The following is a 17,994-nucleotide window of genomic DNA, read 5'->3' as shown; positions in this document are numbered from 1 at the left end:
TTCACTGGATAATCTCCCTTGATACTGTAGACTTCCCGTCCAGTTTGGTCTATACAACTACCTGGTGCCAAAACACTGGTGAAGCTGATAGACCCACTTCTAGCTGGTAAGTGGTTTTTCCAGCTTTCTAATTCCTGAATAAATGTTTGAGACTTTAGAATTGTCTTACGGTCTACATGTTATTTTCTTTAAAACAACCTGTCTAGGACGTTGCATTAGTAGCGGTAGTTCATAAACTGTATATATTTACTATCTTGACCAGCTTGGCCTGTTTCTTGGCAGTTGGTAGCTCGTCAAACTAAGCTGGATTTTTCAGCAGTGTAAGAACTTCTGCTGTAATCATGAAGAACTTCTGCTGTAATCATGCCTTCTTATTCACAATCTGCTCATAATGAACACCATTTCCAAACACTAAGTATTGTTTGATGTTACAGTATAAGGTTGTAGAATAGTAACAATTTATATAATCCTACTATCCGGTGTTACCCAGAAGAGGATTGGATCCCTTTTGAGTCTGATTCTTGTTAAGGTTTCTTCCTTATGTTGTCTGAAGGAGTTTTCTTACCCACTGTTGCCTGAGGTAATCACAGAAGGTTTAAAATGTTGTCTCTTTGGATGAATAAATAGGTTATCTGTTAATTAATTAACTGGTTCATTGATTTGTTGCCTACAAGATGGAATATAATGGCATAAACTGATATTGAATAGTAAAAATAATTTCAGAATGTACCACATTTAATGTAATAAATTGGTTAAATGCTAAATATAAATCATTTCAGCACAGTAATTTAGTCAGTATTAATTAATTCATTATTTAATTATCTGTTTGATCGTTTACTTATGAATTAATGCTGTACTGTACCATGAGTGTTGCCCTGTGCAGATGGAGACAGTAGCAGACAGAGACAGAATGTAAGTGGATCTCTATAGAAGGAGAGGGATGGACGAGTGTGTGTGAGAGCGAGAGGGAGGGAGAGGGGGTGGAAATCAACATGACGCACAAGTAGCACGTTGCAGACACTGCATCAGACAAGAGAAGATACAAAACACAACCAGCTAGCAGAAGCAGCAGCACTTTAGGCTACTAATAATACTATGCTGGAACCACACTCAGAGGCTGCGTTTATGAGTGTGTATCAGAAGAACAGTGTTGTGTGAGAAAGGCTACCTTGGAGCAGTGTTTAATGAGTGCAGTTGAGAATGATGAGTCTTGACCCTGTGCAGGTCATGAAGGACCAGGAACCTGTGTCCCTCAGCCCTTCATCAGGCTCAAATGGTGACAGCAAAGCCTCCTGGGGTGACAACGAGGACTTTTGTGATAGTGTTTGTTCTACTAAAAAGCCCAATATTGTAAGTCTGTGCCTCTTTTTTATCTCTCAACTAACATCACTTCATCTCCACAGTGAACTTTATTAATCACCGTTTTGCTTCTCACATAAGCATTCTATATTCATGTGAAATGTTTACATTGCACACGTGTTTCACAGGTCACCTCTCCCTTTCCCTCAGTCTATTTTTATCTCTCTCTCAGTACCAATAGTTAGTGGATTAGCACTTCAATCTCCAGTCCATGTTAGAGAGTTTGATACTTCTAATGCAAGTGAATGTATTGCCTTAAATGTCCATGCATGATGGGGATCGATTTATGTGCTGGATGCTAAACAGGCAGCAGACAGTTTAGGCTTTTGTGTTTTTGTCATGTGGTTACTTAGTTTGTGTCAAACATGATAATAGATTGATGGGAAAGACAGACACCTTTACAGATGGGGAGGGCATAAAAGAGAAAGAGAGAGAGAGTGACTGAGAGAGGGCTGCTAAGTAGTGGAGCTAAAAGTGGAGGGATAATTCCATCTGAGCTGCAGCAGGTGCGGGTCACGTCATATGGGCTATTCCTGATATCAAGCACACTAATGCTACCGTAAGGGTATCGATATCACTATGCAAATATGAACATGATAAAACTGTGAAAATGCTGACAAAGGAAGGATTGTAGGATAGTTTGGCTTGATGTACATGTGTTCTAAGTAAATAATGTATAGTGATATAATGCATTCTGTATAAATGCAGAAGTCCACCTTATTAGGTACTTTATGTCTACTCTGATTATACATTTTATTAGTTCCTTATAAATATAAATTTACTGACTGTAGTCCATCTTTTGCCATGAACAATTTGTCAGTGTGTCCACTGTAACCCATCTATTAGTTGTTGAATCAGCTCTTTCTGTTTGGTCCAAAGATGTTGATTAATTTTCAATAACAGCATGTTCCACATTACCAAAGCCTAATAATAAGTGGATTTTAAAATGTGCTGTTATTTAACAAAAAACAAAAAAACAAAACATGTTATTGTCGAAACTTTCTGGATAGAGACATTTATTTAACAGTTATGGAAGGAGTCTCCAGTGTCAGAGCTTTGTAACAGTCAATGGTAAAGCTGTTTGTTTGCATTTTCTGCCATGGCAAATTTCTTCAGGATAAATGAGTTTCTACTTTACAGTTTCTCAGTTATCTGAGAAACTGCAGTTTTTGTTTTATTACCTTAAACAGAGAGGAAAAGGGAAAGGCTGGTGAGTGAATGACAGTTTATAGCTGCTATAATATAAGGGATAACAGGAATTAATTAGCTTCAAGGACATTCCACACTGTTGAATCTAACTATTAATGAATAAAAGACTGGATTTTCTGACATAACCCAATGCCAGATGTTATATATAATATGTGTGACTTATGTTTTGGATTATTGTCTTGTTCTTAGAATACAGTTATGTTTTATTATAGTTTTCGTAATTTTATAATTTTTTAGCTCATTTGTAAAACGGACAAACACTTTCCTTACTTAAAAACATAAACCATGGGGATGCAAACTTTTGCACTCGCCTGCATGTGGAGCATGTGCCTCAAAGCTTTATGAAGTAAACTGTTGGTTGGCCATCCTGCACAATCTGTACTGTTCTCATCTCTGCTACACAGCCATGGTTTCATTCTTCTCTGGGTTAACTGTTAATGGCTTTACACATTCATCAAGTGATGTAGTTGTTAGAGTTAAGCATGCAATTTATACGTTTCTTAATGTGACACACATAATGTGCTGTGTGATGTGTGTTCTGTGAATAACTTGATAATGAAGGAGCTCTATATTAGCGACTTATATTAGTGACATTCACTTCAGATTTTACAAAATGAAGATCAGTTTAATGTTGATTTTAAATCCTTTCCCTCAGTATATTTTGAGTTGGATTGATATAGTGTCTTCATTGGATGACAAAAGTTTAGACTGATTTTTAATTAGGTTTGTCCATTTGTTAATTCTTTCTATGAAGGATATTCTTTAAAGTTATTATTGCATTTTAATTGAATATACTATAGAAGTGAATCTTTCACTGTGTCAAAAAATCTGGATTATTTATTGAAAAGACAAAAAAGTATTACTTTTGATGTATTTATGCCCAATAAGGCAGAAGAAGCAAAGTGTATTGGACATAATGCGCTAGAAACATTCCATTCTACCTTACACAGGCAATTACTTACATACTTAAGGAAACTTTGATGTAATTTTCCATATTTGATACACATATAAATAAAAACCCCATGGTCTATCAACACATCCTGGAGTCCTGGTATCTATAGTTGTAACTACTGCCTGTGTGTAAAAGGGCAAAGCATTTGCACTATGAATATCATCACACAACAGAGCCACAACACTAGACCAATATAAAATGTCACCACAGGACTGTTCTATTCTTTCACTATAATATCAACATAGCATGGCTGCAACTCAGTTAACCCTCTGTGCCTTAATACTGACTTTCCATTTGACAGATATGCTAACTGTTGTATATAACATAGCATATCACCCCAAATGTTGCTTAAATCTGTGTTGGTGCGTTTTATATATCCAGTATTAGTATATTATTACACTCCATTGAATAAATTTTTCCTCAGTTAAAGATTGTTCCATTGAATGCATAATTGAATTGAAAGACAACAGTGTCTACGTCTCAATCTATGATTTTATTGTTAACATGGTTCCTAAACCCGTTCTCTGTGTCTCTGTTTAGTGTGATCATATTACAAACTCCCTAAACAAATACACTACCGGTCAAAAATTTGGAGACACTTGACTGAAATGTTTCTCCAATGATCAATGATCTTAAAAACCTTTTGATCTGAAGGTGTATGATTAAATGTTTGAAATCGGTGTTGTAGACAAAAATATAATTGTGCCAAGATATTAATTTCTTTAATTAGAAAACTAACATTTTATTTCAAAAACATTTTTTTAAATGAATGACTTGGAGCGAAATATTCCGAAAAGCAGCCAATAAGAGTCCAGCATAGGTGGGATACTCCTTTAATACTGTTTAAAAAGCATTCCAGGGGGATTCCTCAAGAAATTGGTTGATTATTCTAAAATGTGGGGGAAATAATTTATTACACTTAATGTTGTTATTATTTATTACACTTATTTCTTAAAGACTGATATGAAATGTGTTTTTATAAAGGGACCAGTGAGACGAGCAAGGAAGGTGGAGGGAGGCATATTCTTTGTAAGTATACTCTAATTGGACCAAGCATTATTAAGGCCACGTCTTTATTCTTTCATTAACTTTGCACTACATGCATGGTAGGTCTTTTGGTGAATCATACAAACAATAAACATGCTTTATGAGACAAATTGGAACAGATTTGTATGAAAATTGTGCTTTTGTCCAGTCTGGTCTTTTGCTGAGGATGAGAGTGAGAGAGAAAAAAAAGATTTTCCATGGATATCAGTGTCCTTGGTAGTGAATCTAAACCACTTTAGAAAAGTTATCATTTGCCTCTGGGATATTTACATAGGCACATCCTATTGGCTATTTATATAGACTATCAATTGAAATATAAGCTTTGTGTTATAAATATGTGATGCTGAGGAAGCAGCATTGTAAGCTTAGAGTGCTTTTATTGGATTTAATCCAAGAATCATCATCAGAACAAACAGTGTTCTCATGGGCAAATCCATGATCAGAGAACATGAAACAGGCAGTCGTCAGGCAAACAACAGCAATACAAGGATACACAGGACACAAGAAACTGGAAACACATGGCATCAAAATGCAAGTATACATGCAAGACATTTAAAATCTGATACAAGAGGCCAGTATAGGTCAGAACTGTCACTGGTCTTTTTATTCACTGCCAAAGAAGCAGCATTATCTTGGGTGCTGTTCAGCTCCTAAAAATAATAATAGACATCATAAAAAAATCTGAACTATAAAATATCTTGGTCATACTTATAGAGTATTGAAAAAAGTTCATTATAGTTATGCCATAGTGCACAGTTAATGACCGTTAATGACAGTAGTTCCAGCTGCAAAGCAAAATCCCAGGTTAATATTACTGTGTTCATTCTTATATATTATCATTCTTCTAATAATGGCTAATTTACAGAGACATGTAAGGCATACACACTACGTAAATTGATTAAAAAAAGATGTGTAATTGTTTGTTATGGTAAAATGTTCTTAGAAATGTTTATTTAGCATTTTTGACAGTATTTACCAGTGTTAACGTTTCGTAACAGTCAGAGATACACAGGAACATCTTTAGGACAGGGAGCTTTGTGTCTTCTCTGTAAATTGGCAAGCTGCATGTTTAGTATTATTTATTTCATTATATTTATTTTAAATATATTTATTTCACAGAGAGGCTGGTGAGAGGCTGGTATATATATATATATATAGTGTTGGAGAAGTGTTGTGGTATAAAGAGAATAAAACACTTTGCAGTGTTGATTATTTTTACATAACAGCAAACACTCATATAGGTTATTTAATGGTTCTTTACAGGACCATAGGTTCTGCAAAGAACCTTCTTCTTGTCAAGAATGATTTTTCATGTTATAGGGTTCTTGAGTTGAGCTGTATGGTTCTTTGGAGATTAGAGAAGTTCTTTATGTTTCATTGAAGCTTCTTCAGAGCAGTGTGTTGATTCTTTAAGGTATCATCCCTTAACCGTGATTAAAGTGAAGGTTCTTTGTGGGACTAGAAAAGGTTCTCCGGGCATCACTCTTAAGAACCTTACTTTGGTTCCTTAAAACACTAACTAAGGGTTTTTTAGAGAACTTATGTGAAAAACCATTTGGGTCCTTTAAAGCACCAGTAAATATAGTAAAAGGTTCTTTGTGCAACTTAAAAGGGTTCTCGTATGGCATCAGGCTGATAAAACCCTTTTTGGTTCTAACTGGAACCTTTATTTTTAAGAGTGCATTGTGATATGTTTTATTCCTTACATAATGCAGGAATGAAAATAAAGAATGAAAATGTCCTCCAGGCTAAAGAATATATCGGTATATTGTCACTGTCTGTGTTAAAAGAGAGACATTTTTATTCTTTCAAAAAACAACTAAAGCATTCAACTATGATGGGCTTTTTCTTTTTGCTTCATAAAAATGACATATTACTTGTGAAAGGAATAGATGGTGATTTCCTTGACTGGGCTAATTCTATTTTAATAAAATCATCCTCTGTGTCTGCGCTTCCGTCAGCTATATTATCATGTGCTTGTCTTACAGAGTCTGATGTTCTTTTAAAGTAAAAGAGTCTGATGTTCTTTTAGGTCAGCACATTCATGCTGAGATTTTAAATGCCACTCCTTTGGGAATGTGCTGCATGGTACTATCATGCCTACAGCTAATGCCACCCAAAGCTGATCTAAGACTTTATGGCCACAATATCTGCAACCCCTTGAACTAAAGTAATATGCCATTATTAATCTAACAGTCTCTTGACCCTGCTATGAACCCAGTAGTTCTCCCCAGTGTGAGTGATTCAGGATACTGCATAACAAATGCCACACCGGTCTCCTGTTTCTCAAACGTATTCCTGGGGGAAGGGCTGCAGTTTTTCACCCTGTCACATATGCTCTCATGTTATGTGGTCTATCCTGTTCACATTTCATATCTCTGGTAACACACAGATTCTGGATGTTATGAGAGTTATATTGCCAAATCCCTTTCCTAAGTTAACTAGCCAACCTTCTGTTTCCAGTCCACATGGCACGCTGAACAATCAGCAGTCTGCTGTGATGTGACTCAACTCATGTGTGCTTGTGAACATTATGTGCTGGTGTCATTATTTACACCACCAAGCTCCAGTCATCAGCACAAGATTTATGGGTATTTACAAGGAAAATTTACTGGTTTAAGTAACGAGTATCATTGGAAATGAGCGCCATACACTTGATACCAACATAAGCACTCAATCCAAATTCTCAGACTTATGATTTGCTCATCACCTGATCATTTGAATGTTTGGAACATTGGCAGCTGATGTCGTTATAGAGTGTATTTTAAACAACCAAATTTTAAACCATCTTGTTGAGTGGCTCTATCCTAAACTTCCAATTTAATCTTACTGGAGTGCCTGGAAGAGTTTAAGACCATTTAAATTAAGAAACTTTACTACCACCACCACTCATTTTGCATGTCTAAAATATGATAAACCCATATATTCATTCGAAACAAAAGGATTGTCAGTGGTTCTGTGGATAGGGTTCTTAGGGTTCTCTGTACTTTGCCTTTTTTTCTCTACTTTTTCTACTATCAACATTCTCTGATGTTGCAGGTTTATAAATAGAACGTTTAAGGGTTTGCCCAGAGAAAAAAAAAACTCTTTAAGATTATAGATTTAACATGATTACTACAAGTGCATATGCTGTTGATTGGCTTAAATGTAAAAGGATATTGCACACTTCATTTCCTTTCAGCCAAATCCAGAGAATGCAGTAACGATAGCCGTGTCCTCTCGAGTGATGTTCCGCACAGAGAAAGAGCAGAAGGTGTTTGAAGAGAAAGGAGTGGAGGAATACCTCAAGTACCAGGTGGAACACGAGAACGAACCTTTAACCCCTGGACCAGCATTTCCATTTGTTAAGGTAACAGACAAAGACAACTACACTCTGCAGTGTAAAGACCCAATTAAAACCCAATTACTCTATATAAACTGTGCAATCTATTCCTAACAAGACTGTTTTTTATTTGTTAATTGATTGTTTACTTTCCTTAAAAATTTTATAGACTGCATTTCATGTACATTACAATTTATCCCATTTAAATTTAGAAAAATATTTTATTTCTATATGGGCCAAGATCATGAACTCGGATTGGCTGAGACCCGAAGAAATTTGCCATATCAAAAATACAAAGTCCCATTGCTTAAATTAAGATGTAAAAAAAGGGCAGTATGATAAAAAGTATTTTATTAGTGTTAAAAAAAGCCATCAGTGCATCATATGAGTTATGATATTATGAGGACCCCTTTTTAACCTGAACACTCATTCTCCTAAATGCACACTTTTTCATATTAGTTTCACTGTATATACTGAATAATGTAGTAGTTTCTAGTAGTAATGTAAAATGAGTAATGAATAACTGAATAATAAGCAAGGATATTAAGTGGTCAATCGTACATGTTTCCTCATTACAAAATTGTGTGCTAAGTCTCTACAGACTAATAGGACCTCAACCTGTGTGTTTTTTTCAGGCCCTGGAGGCAGTTAATGCACAATTGCGAGAGCTATACCCTGACAGTGAGGAGCTTTTTGACATTGTGCTGGTGACCTACAATCATGCCCATGTAGGAGTAAGACTAATTAACACCATCAACCACCACAGTGAGTGTCCTTTCATCTACCTTTGACCTCAATTAGTTAATTCATCACCAAAAACCTATATAACATCATTAGAATATCTATTACAAAACTACAACAAAATGGTATATAACTTGGCAGAACGTGACAATTCGAACCTCAGTGTTGGGCTCAACATATATACAATACTGTAAATTATTGTATAAACATAGTATATTGATGGGTGTCACAACATTGAATTCTCAAATCCAGTTGGTCAGAAAGTATTGATTAATTTTCTATAATAGCATCTCTGACAGTTGTGCTGGGTGTAATATAAATCAAAGCTTTACAGTATATTACTGAGATTTTTCTAATACATTATTGTTTCTACAATAACAACTCGTTCACTGGGACTTGTATGATAGATGATCTGTATAATCTAGGGCTAATTAATGGATTTTAAAATCGTGTTGTTATTTAGCCAAGAAAAACATATAATCGTTGATATAGTAAAGGTTCTTTTAAGGAGACATTTGATGGAGCCTCTAGTGTCTGCGCTTTGTAACTGTCAGTAAATGTTACACCTTTGGAAAGTGGATTTTGAAGTAACATGACAAGCTGTGCTTGTGGCCACTGTGGTTCAGGTGGTAGAGTGGGTTGTCCATTAATCATAGGGTTGGCGGTTCGATTCCTGGCCCACATGACTCCACATGCCGAAGTGTCCTTGGGCAAGACACTGAACTACCAAGTTGCTCCCAATGGCGAGTTAGCACCTTGCATGGCAGCTCTGCTACCATTGGTGTGTGTGTGTGTGAGAACCAGTGTAAAGTGCTTTGGAACTGCTAAGGTTAAGAAAGCACTATATAAGTGCAGACCATTTACCACACACATATATATATTTATTTGTCTTTTGAACTTTTGAGGGCGTGATTGTTTACAGCTGTTACAACCTAAGTGCTATCAGGGACTAACTTGTGTCACACATGGTCCACAATATTACATGTAACAGATAAATATGCAACTTGTTAATTAAATATTTAAATAATTGGCAAATTGCTGTGGTTATAAGAGGAATTAAACACGTTGTGATGTGCTCTTATTGGAAAATAATCACTTTGGAGTGGTAACAGTGACTTCGATTCACATCGACCCACATCACATCATTATTTTCCTATAACAGCATGCCTTGTCACATTTAATTCCTTAATGGTAAAGTTGATGGAAGTGATTCAGGTTTTCATGTGTCTCAGTTCAGTCCACCTCTATGCTACTGCCTATGACTTGTGCAAACTTCAATATTATTTCAACTGCAGCTGCTTAGCACCATCTTCAAAGATGAAAACCCACTCAACTACATCTAAACATCACTTTACCCACAAAGTGTGAAATATATTATATGTACTTATAATCTGCTCATGTGAATTACAGGAATCGCTGATTGAAATAATGAACTCGTTCACATATTCCCTGAAATTTGTACACAGCACTTCTGGATGCTTTTCATGTTTGTTAGCAAAACACAACGAAGCTCCCAGACCTCCCAGCTGCGTCATCTCTGCCGACCTTAGCTTAGTCTCAGATACACTGATTAGGATGTGGTGAAATGGGAACGACCCTTTGTGTCCTGCATAAATAAATTGTTTAACAGCAGGACTCAAAGTACTCAGTGCACCCTGTGCTGAGAACCAGCTTGAGAACCAGGAAAGAGCTTAGCAGAGACATTCACGCACACATGCTTTTCAGCGCACGTTAGTGGTAGTAGCATGTGGTAGTTGCATATAAAAATTGTTCATGAGAAATGTCTCAATATGATTTCAAGTGAAATATGGAAGCACCAGAAACCATAGATGTTTTAAAATAATGCTTTGTTACATATATAATAAATCTGAATTCCCTACAAGTTTTTCTGTTTATATTTACTGTCAAATGTAAATGAAATGAAGGCATAGCAGCAAGACAGTGAATCACAGAAACCATGTTGTTTGATGAGGAAACTGTAAAAATGTAATATAATAGCAAATTCACACTTTTCAGGATTTGAGCTTGATATCTCCAGACAATAGGGTGAACCTTTTATTGCTGCACCACACAGGAGCCCATGCAAAACCATATAACATGTTGTTTCCTCACCTTACTTTTGCAGGAAAATACATTTACTAGATTATTCTGTGCTCATAATTAGTCAGATTATACACACAAATTAGTGTTCTTCATCTAGAATTTTAGTAAATAAAGGATAGGCTAAATTATATTTATACCAGTCACTATACAAAATATATCATTATAATTTTGATATTTGACATTTGATATTTAGACTTCTCTCGATATACTGTAAGGGGCAAATCAATGTTACTGAACAGATAATTTTCAAATGAACCTTGATTTTTTTTGTTTACAATGATTACAGTTGATTATATGCAAAAAATGAATTCACTGAAGGTAAAAATGACATGTGGGTGCATCTGGCAAAAAATGCCCTTTCAGCCAATAAAGTCTAACCTGCATGATGGCATAATGGGGCACGGGGTAGCGGTACTCACAGAATTCCTGGATCAATCCAGAGCTCTGGAAGCTGTGTGTGTGTGTGTGTGTGTGTGTGTGTGTGTGTGTGTGGTTTTTTACGTTGTCTTTCCATGTCCTTCTGGGTTTTTTCTGAGTTCTCTGATTTCCCCCCACTTCCCAAAAAACACCATATTTTCAGGTGGACTGGCAGACCTAAATTTCTCATGGGTGTGAAATGTGTGTGGCCTGTGATGGACTGGCGTTCCACCCAGGGTATATCCACCCGCATGCTCGGTGTTCCCAGATAGCCTCTGGGTTCACCATGACCAGGATAAAGTAGTTACTAATAAATGAATGAATGAATGACTGAATGAATGAATGAATTGTTGATTTATTGTTTGATTCAATGAATCGTTGATTCATTGTTAATCATTGATTCCAGCTGTTGACTGGCTTCTTCATTTTGTCCTTGGGACAATATTTTGCAAACCTGTGACTAATTATTAAGCATAGAATGTAAACATGAACTGGATATGAATTCATGTCACGGATATTAATCAGTTACATCAAATGTGCACTGGAGCAAACATGTAGGTCTGAGATGAGGATGTCTGGATCAAGGCTCAACAGTTCCTGCTGTTTTTCTGGACACATTTACTAGAGGTTAAACTTTAACAGCTGGCCAATCACATCTTCCCACAGAGAAATAGTGAAACTTCTAGTCTTTGTGTCAGAAGCCAGCCACGTCCTGCTCCAGTTCCCACTGTGACAGAGCTGGAAGGCTTCTGATCGCATGCTGTCCCGGCCTCGTTTTTAACAAAACCAACAAATACGGACACACTTATCGACATCCCCCATGTTTTATATGTGTTTTGTATTATTTTCATGTGTTTTATATTTTATACCAGGGTTAATAAAGTTTATTTGAAGCCAAAGGTATTTGAAGCAAACACATAAAATAAAATGCCACCCAGTAAACAAGAACAAAATGTTTTCCTTGTATATTACAAGAAAAAAACATCCGATTGTTCTGTTGCTGTTAAGTCAGCAAACCAGAATGAATCTACAGATGAGCTGCGTGAATTTTTGAATGAATATTTTAACTGAAACATCAAGGAGAATGTTGGAAAGACTCCCACGCTCTACTGTTTATCTCATGGGGAAATGCGTGTTTTGAACTTCTTCCTGTAGCCCTCACTCAAAATAAATCACTCAGCTGCTGAGACAGTCTAAGTAGCACTTTCAATAAAGCCCCTATTCATAAATAATTATGACAATGCTTATAAATTTTTTTTTAAGGTAGTAATGATTTCTTGTAATCATTTTATAAACTCAATGCCCTATAAAACTCTAATAATGTGCTAGAAAGTATTACTTTATAGCTTATAATTATGTTCTAATGCAAGTATCACTATTCATCATAATACCATAATGTTCTGAACAACATTTATAACTAATAATGACTTGTGCATAATTATAAAAACAATCGTAATATGTATTAAAACATCTTAAACATTTAAAATATCAGCACCGAGTGAATATATGAAATGATTCCCCATGATAAGATTTAAGACACTATTATAAGATTTAAACTTTATTTTTTTAATATAATATGGAAACACTTAATTCCAAAAATTCCAAAATAATTACAAAAACACATACAGACACAAACATTAGTGGTTTATAAACATTCATGACTATTGAAACTTTGTAGAAAGGTTCTTCATTTTCACCCTCTGAAATCCATGATATCTGATCTAATTTATTTTAAATTTTAAGAGTTCTGTCATTAATCATTCACTTTCTTTCTTTATTTTTTGCTTCTCACTTTATAAATAAAAGTCAATAAAAGTGAAATGGTATATATTTAAGTCTAATTTCTTTGTAGCTGTCATGCTCACTCTGTAGGCAATCAGACCTGCCTTACGCAATGACGTATTTGATTCTATACACCGATGTTTTTAAATCTAATTTGGAACATAAACCACTTCACTTGTCAGTAATACCTGCTGATGACTTCTCCTCATGTGCGCTTGGACACCATGTACCATTAGCTAAAGAGGAAAGCTTCCCACAAGTATCAATTACTCATTAAATATAATACAATAATCTCACCACAAATATATGCTTTATGTTTTGATCTAAAAGACACTCCACAGCAGTTGGATTATTTTGCTTTGCAGGATATTAAATAGAAATTAAATTTACATTTGAAATGTATTTAAACAAATTATTTCATTAGTTTGTGGGTTTCAGTAGCTAAAAAAGGTTTCACACTTTCTGTGCTCTTACACTTACAAATTTGTAACAATTTGAATGACTCTAGACATTTGTAAAGATACAAGGTTTAAGATTAGGGTTAAGCATGGGGTTAGTGATCATAGCCTTTTCTTAGAACTTCATATGTATGAAATCAAATGAATTCACTAATGAACTGCACTACCTTTGCTCACTCAGATTCGTTCAAATTTTTTAAGAAGTCAGATTGAACAAACCCATTCCTGATTGTTATGAAGGAGTATTAGGAAACCCTCAGTATACCATTGTGTTCACAGCCTCTCTTCTGTGTTCATATGACATACAGAGACATAAGAATAGCTTATCGTCTATTCATCCAATGGGAGCTCAGATATAAGTGCGTTCCATTTGGCTTAAGACAATGCTTAATCAATAACAATGTAACAATGTATGCAATAACTCTTAACCCAGCAACCTAGATTAGTTTGTGATCTAGTTACGAACAGAACAGTGCAGCTAGTGATCTCAGCTAATCATATCAAACAGTGAACTAACTTTCCTCTGTCAGTGTACAGAATGAATGCAGTATATGCTTTTATCCATTTCCCCCCCTAGATCTGTTCATTGAGCGGTTCTGCATGACTGGCGGCAGTAGTCCGATTGGCTACCTGAAAGCATGGCACACAAACCTGTACCTGTCAGCTGACCCAAAAAAGGTGCAGGAGGCACTGGCTGAAGGTGAGAAGGACAAACTGGACCAAAGAATCCAAGAATATGCATTGGCTTCATAGTTCAATATATCCAAAAAATTTTAGATTTAGAATGATTAGATTCACGTTAGTTATATATACAGAGACATTGCAATAAATGATCTTAATGAACAGCAGGAGGCAAGTATAGAGTACTTTTATTTGATGCAGTGGGAAGAATTAATACAGGCATATCCTTGTTTATAATTTCAAAACAGGTTAAAATCAGGAAATGATCAGGATTAAGACACGAACAAAAGACCCAGAGTGTTGTTTGCTAAGTCTACTTAGAGTTTCCAGTGTTTGTCATTGGCACCAGGGTGGATCCTGAACACAACAAGGACCAGTCACAAAATGGAAGAGTCAACAGTGTAAAGAATTAGGAAGTTGGGAATATTACCATTGTCAAGCAAAGAGTCACATAACTGTTCACTAAACTGTAATGTCTGCTAAAAGTGGCTTGTTACAGATAGCATTGGTATTACACCAATGATTTTTTTTAGTCTGGATGTAAATTATACTCAAAGTACTCAACACTATGAAAAAGTAGTTCTTCAAGGTTTCTTTAAGGATTTAAAGGGTCATACAATTAATTATGCTTAGCTTGTAACACTTTCTGATAGAATTCTACATATAACCTTTAAAAGTTTCCCCAGAGGGACAACCAAAGAACCGTTATGGCTTCTAAATTTTCTAGGAGTGTAAAATGAATTTACTTTCTTGTAGCTTTTAAAAAAATATTATTTCTTTTAGAAAAGATTATCCCTAGTAGAGATTGAACACTGCAGTTAGGGACAGTATGATACATAGGCAGAGTAAATATGTTGCAGTGGTATATTTAGATTGTAATTGGAGAGGTAACCTGTCAATGATTTTTGAAATGAAGCTCCACATAGCTAGGTGGTCAAGGTTATCCCACAGGCTTTGCTAATGTAATATAAGAGTAAAAAAAGTGCTTTGTTTATGTGCATAAACAGTTAGATTTCTGGGAAAACCCTATGCATGTCCTATTCACTTCAGTAAATGGAATTAAAGTTAAGGTCTCTATTATATATGTCTTAAATTTAGAATCAGACATAAAAAAAAATATTTCATATGAAATAATGTTAAATTAAGAAGATAAATGTTAGCCTGTACTACTAAGTGCTGAGTGTTACTGTATATGTGACAATCCAGTGACCTATTTGTTATGCAGTTCTCTAATGGGTGCCTTTCATTAAAGGCTTTTAAGTGTCATAGATCCTAGAGGCTTGCACTCCATATTGACTTGCAGCCAGCAATATTTTCTCTGTCTCGGTTTGTTTTCCTCTCAGGCATTGCAGCAGCCACCATGTTTATGGTCGAGAAGCAGATAGATGTTTCGGAGACACAGCTGAGAGTGGCATTTGATGGTGATGCTGTTCTCTTCTCGGACGAGTCTGAACAAATATTCAAAGCTCATGGCCTGGACAAGTTCTTTGAGCATGAGAAAGAAAATGAGAACATGCTACTAGATCGTGTAATCAATTCAATTCAACTGTATTCTTCATATATACAAACATGCAAAATTCACATTTATATTATGTTTACACCCTCAAATTTGCATGTGACATAATCTCAAGCAGTTAGTCTGGATTTACACATACACAAACTAATAGCACACTTTATTGAGCTAGCAATTTATCCCTTTGCACATGCAAATTAAGGCTTGTTACTTGGCATCCTAATAAACTAGGACCTCACTTGCCAGCCTACTTTGCAGCTACTTTGTATTTATAGTTGTTGGCCATTTTATCAGGTAAATGTAATTACTGACTGTCGCTCATCATGAAGGTGACACTGGATCATTCAGGGCAAAATAATAGTGTGTGTATGAGGTACAGCAGTGTTATATCTACTGACATTGATGAATACTGACACAGACAAAGGGCTAGATGACGATTAACACACACTGCACATGGAAAAAGGTGAACTTTAGTCTTTTCAGTGCACCAATATGGTAGTTCTATGTAATTAAGTGGCTGGTAAGTGTGTACAGTGTTTAAAAAGTCCAGCCTTATACAAGCACAGCACCTACTACCATGTCAGTATCAGAGTTGTTCTGAAAATGATCCACCATCCAGATAATATCTACTCAGTAGTGGTGGTCCCTTTCTATTGATGTGCATAGTAACAGATGGACTACATTCTGTAATAGTGTAGCTACAGTGACCTATATGGTAAATTTACCTAGAAAAATTAGCAATAATTGTATATTGTATATAATATGATATGGTATACATGCCCAACAAGTTGCTAACTGACTTTAAAGTAAATTCAAACTTCAATATTATATTTATTTCTTCTCTGCATGACTTATAGGGTCCACTTAAAGGTTTCCTCGAGGCCCTCGGAAAGCTCCAGAAGAAGTTCTATGCTAAAGGCCACAGGTTAGACTGCCCCATTCGCACCTATCTGGTGACTGCTCGCAGTGCGGCCAGCTCAGGCATCCGTGCTTTAAAGACTCTCCGTGCCTGGGGACTGGAAACAGATGAAGCTCTGTTTTTAGCTGGAGCTCCCAAAGGCCCCATGCTGGAGAAGATACGACCCCACATCTACTTTGATGATCAGATGTTCCATATTGAAGGTGCTGCAGAGATGGGCACAATTGCTGCACATGTACCATACGGGATAGCACAGAAGTACCCTCACAAAAAGACTGCAAACTCTGACAAGTAGGGTTGGGAATGGAAATTAGACATTGTACTGAGCTTCCTGCATGACTCAATGACTCAGTGAACCAGCAGCAAGATATTTACTTTTTTTTAACCATCATTATTTTACATAAATTATTGAGCTGATTGGTTGACTTATGTATGTGACCATTCACACAATGAAGACACAGTTGAAGAAAAAAGAGACTAGTCCTTGAATTTGTCACTCTATCATCTTTGTTTTATTCACTGATTTGAAAATAACTATGATAGTTTTCTACCATAATAAGCTATTATAGTAAATAGTCAATATAGAATGTTGTTATATAAAGCCTAAGGCAGACTATATATTATGTATAGTGTAGTATATATTATATAGAATTTATGCCACATATTTTCTATAACTCAAACAGTAGTTTTGGATACAATATAAATCAGGGTTATATTAATGCACTCATTCTAACATAATATTGTTTCTTTAGAAACAACTTACGAAATGACATATATGGCAGATGCTCCACGTACATGGATTTAAAAAAAAATGTGTAAAGGTTGATGTCATTTAAAAAAAAAGTTTTCTGTGAGCCGAAATTTCTTTAACATTTATGGAAGAGTCTCAAGTGGCAGAACTTTTCTGACACTGGAAAGTCTTCAAAATGCAGGGCTTTACAGTTTCTTGGTAACACCTGATGCATTCTTTGTCTTATTAACTTCATGAGGCAGAAAGAAACACAGGCTGATGAGGGAAGAATTGTTTATCGCTGCTACAATGCAAGAGACAACAGGAACTGACTTGCTTCCCCGGATGTTCCACAACGTAAAATGTTACTATAAATGGATAAAACATACGAGGTGTCATTTATTAACAAATAAAAAAACTTTAGCATTGGCAAATTGCTGTGGAGTCAGGCTGCATCACACCACCCTATAACAGCACACACTGTTATGTGTTATTCCTCAAATATAAAAATTTGTGTGCTCTATAAAGTAAAGGAAGAAACTATATTGATGTACAGAGAAAAAGGGAAACCTGTATATTTTATGTGTACTTTAACTTTATATGTTTGTTTATTATATGATGCTATTTGGTCTGTCCTGTACATGCCCATGTACTCATGTACTCACGTACTCATGTACATATTTCTGTAAACAAGGCTTCTGGCCTTAATGGTAAATATGCCAAATATGGAGTGAACTATTGCAGGACCATGCCTATAAAAA

At 35.7% G+C, this 17,994-nt stretch overlaps 1 protein-coding gene across 2 annotated transcripts; it reads left to right on the top strand.

Moving 5' to 3' along the window:
- Positions 1-1,003: 1,003 nt before the first annotated feature.
- Positions 1,004-17,667, top strand: nt5c1aa (5'-nucleotidase, cytosolic IAa). 2 transcript variants are annotated; one of them, XM_017453929.3, is made up of 7 exons: positions 1,004-1,350; positions 4,505-4,549; positions 7,749-7,916; positions 8,525-8,654; positions 13,968-14,090; positions 15,415-15,599; positions 16,442-17,667. In XM_017453929.3, the coding sequence occupies exons 1-7, from the start codon at positions 1,201-1,203 to the stop codon at positions 16,796-16,798; spliced, it is 1,158 nt and encodes a 385-aa protein (XP_017309418.2). In that variant the 5' UTR covers positions 1,004-1,200; the 3' UTR covers positions 16,799-17,667.
- Positions 17,668-17,994: the final 327 nt, after the last annotated feature.

The sequence above is a fragment of the Ictalurus punctatus genome, chromosome 24, assembly GCF_001660625.3.
Source record: "Ictalurus punctatus breed USDA103 chromosome 24, Coco_2.0, whole genome shotgun sequence".
NCBI classification, from domain to species: Eukaryota; Metazoa; Chordata; class Actinopteri; order Siluriformes; family Ictaluridae; genus Ictalurus; species Ictalurus punctatus.
This window is presented reverse-complemented; position numbering and strand designations above follow the sequence as displayed.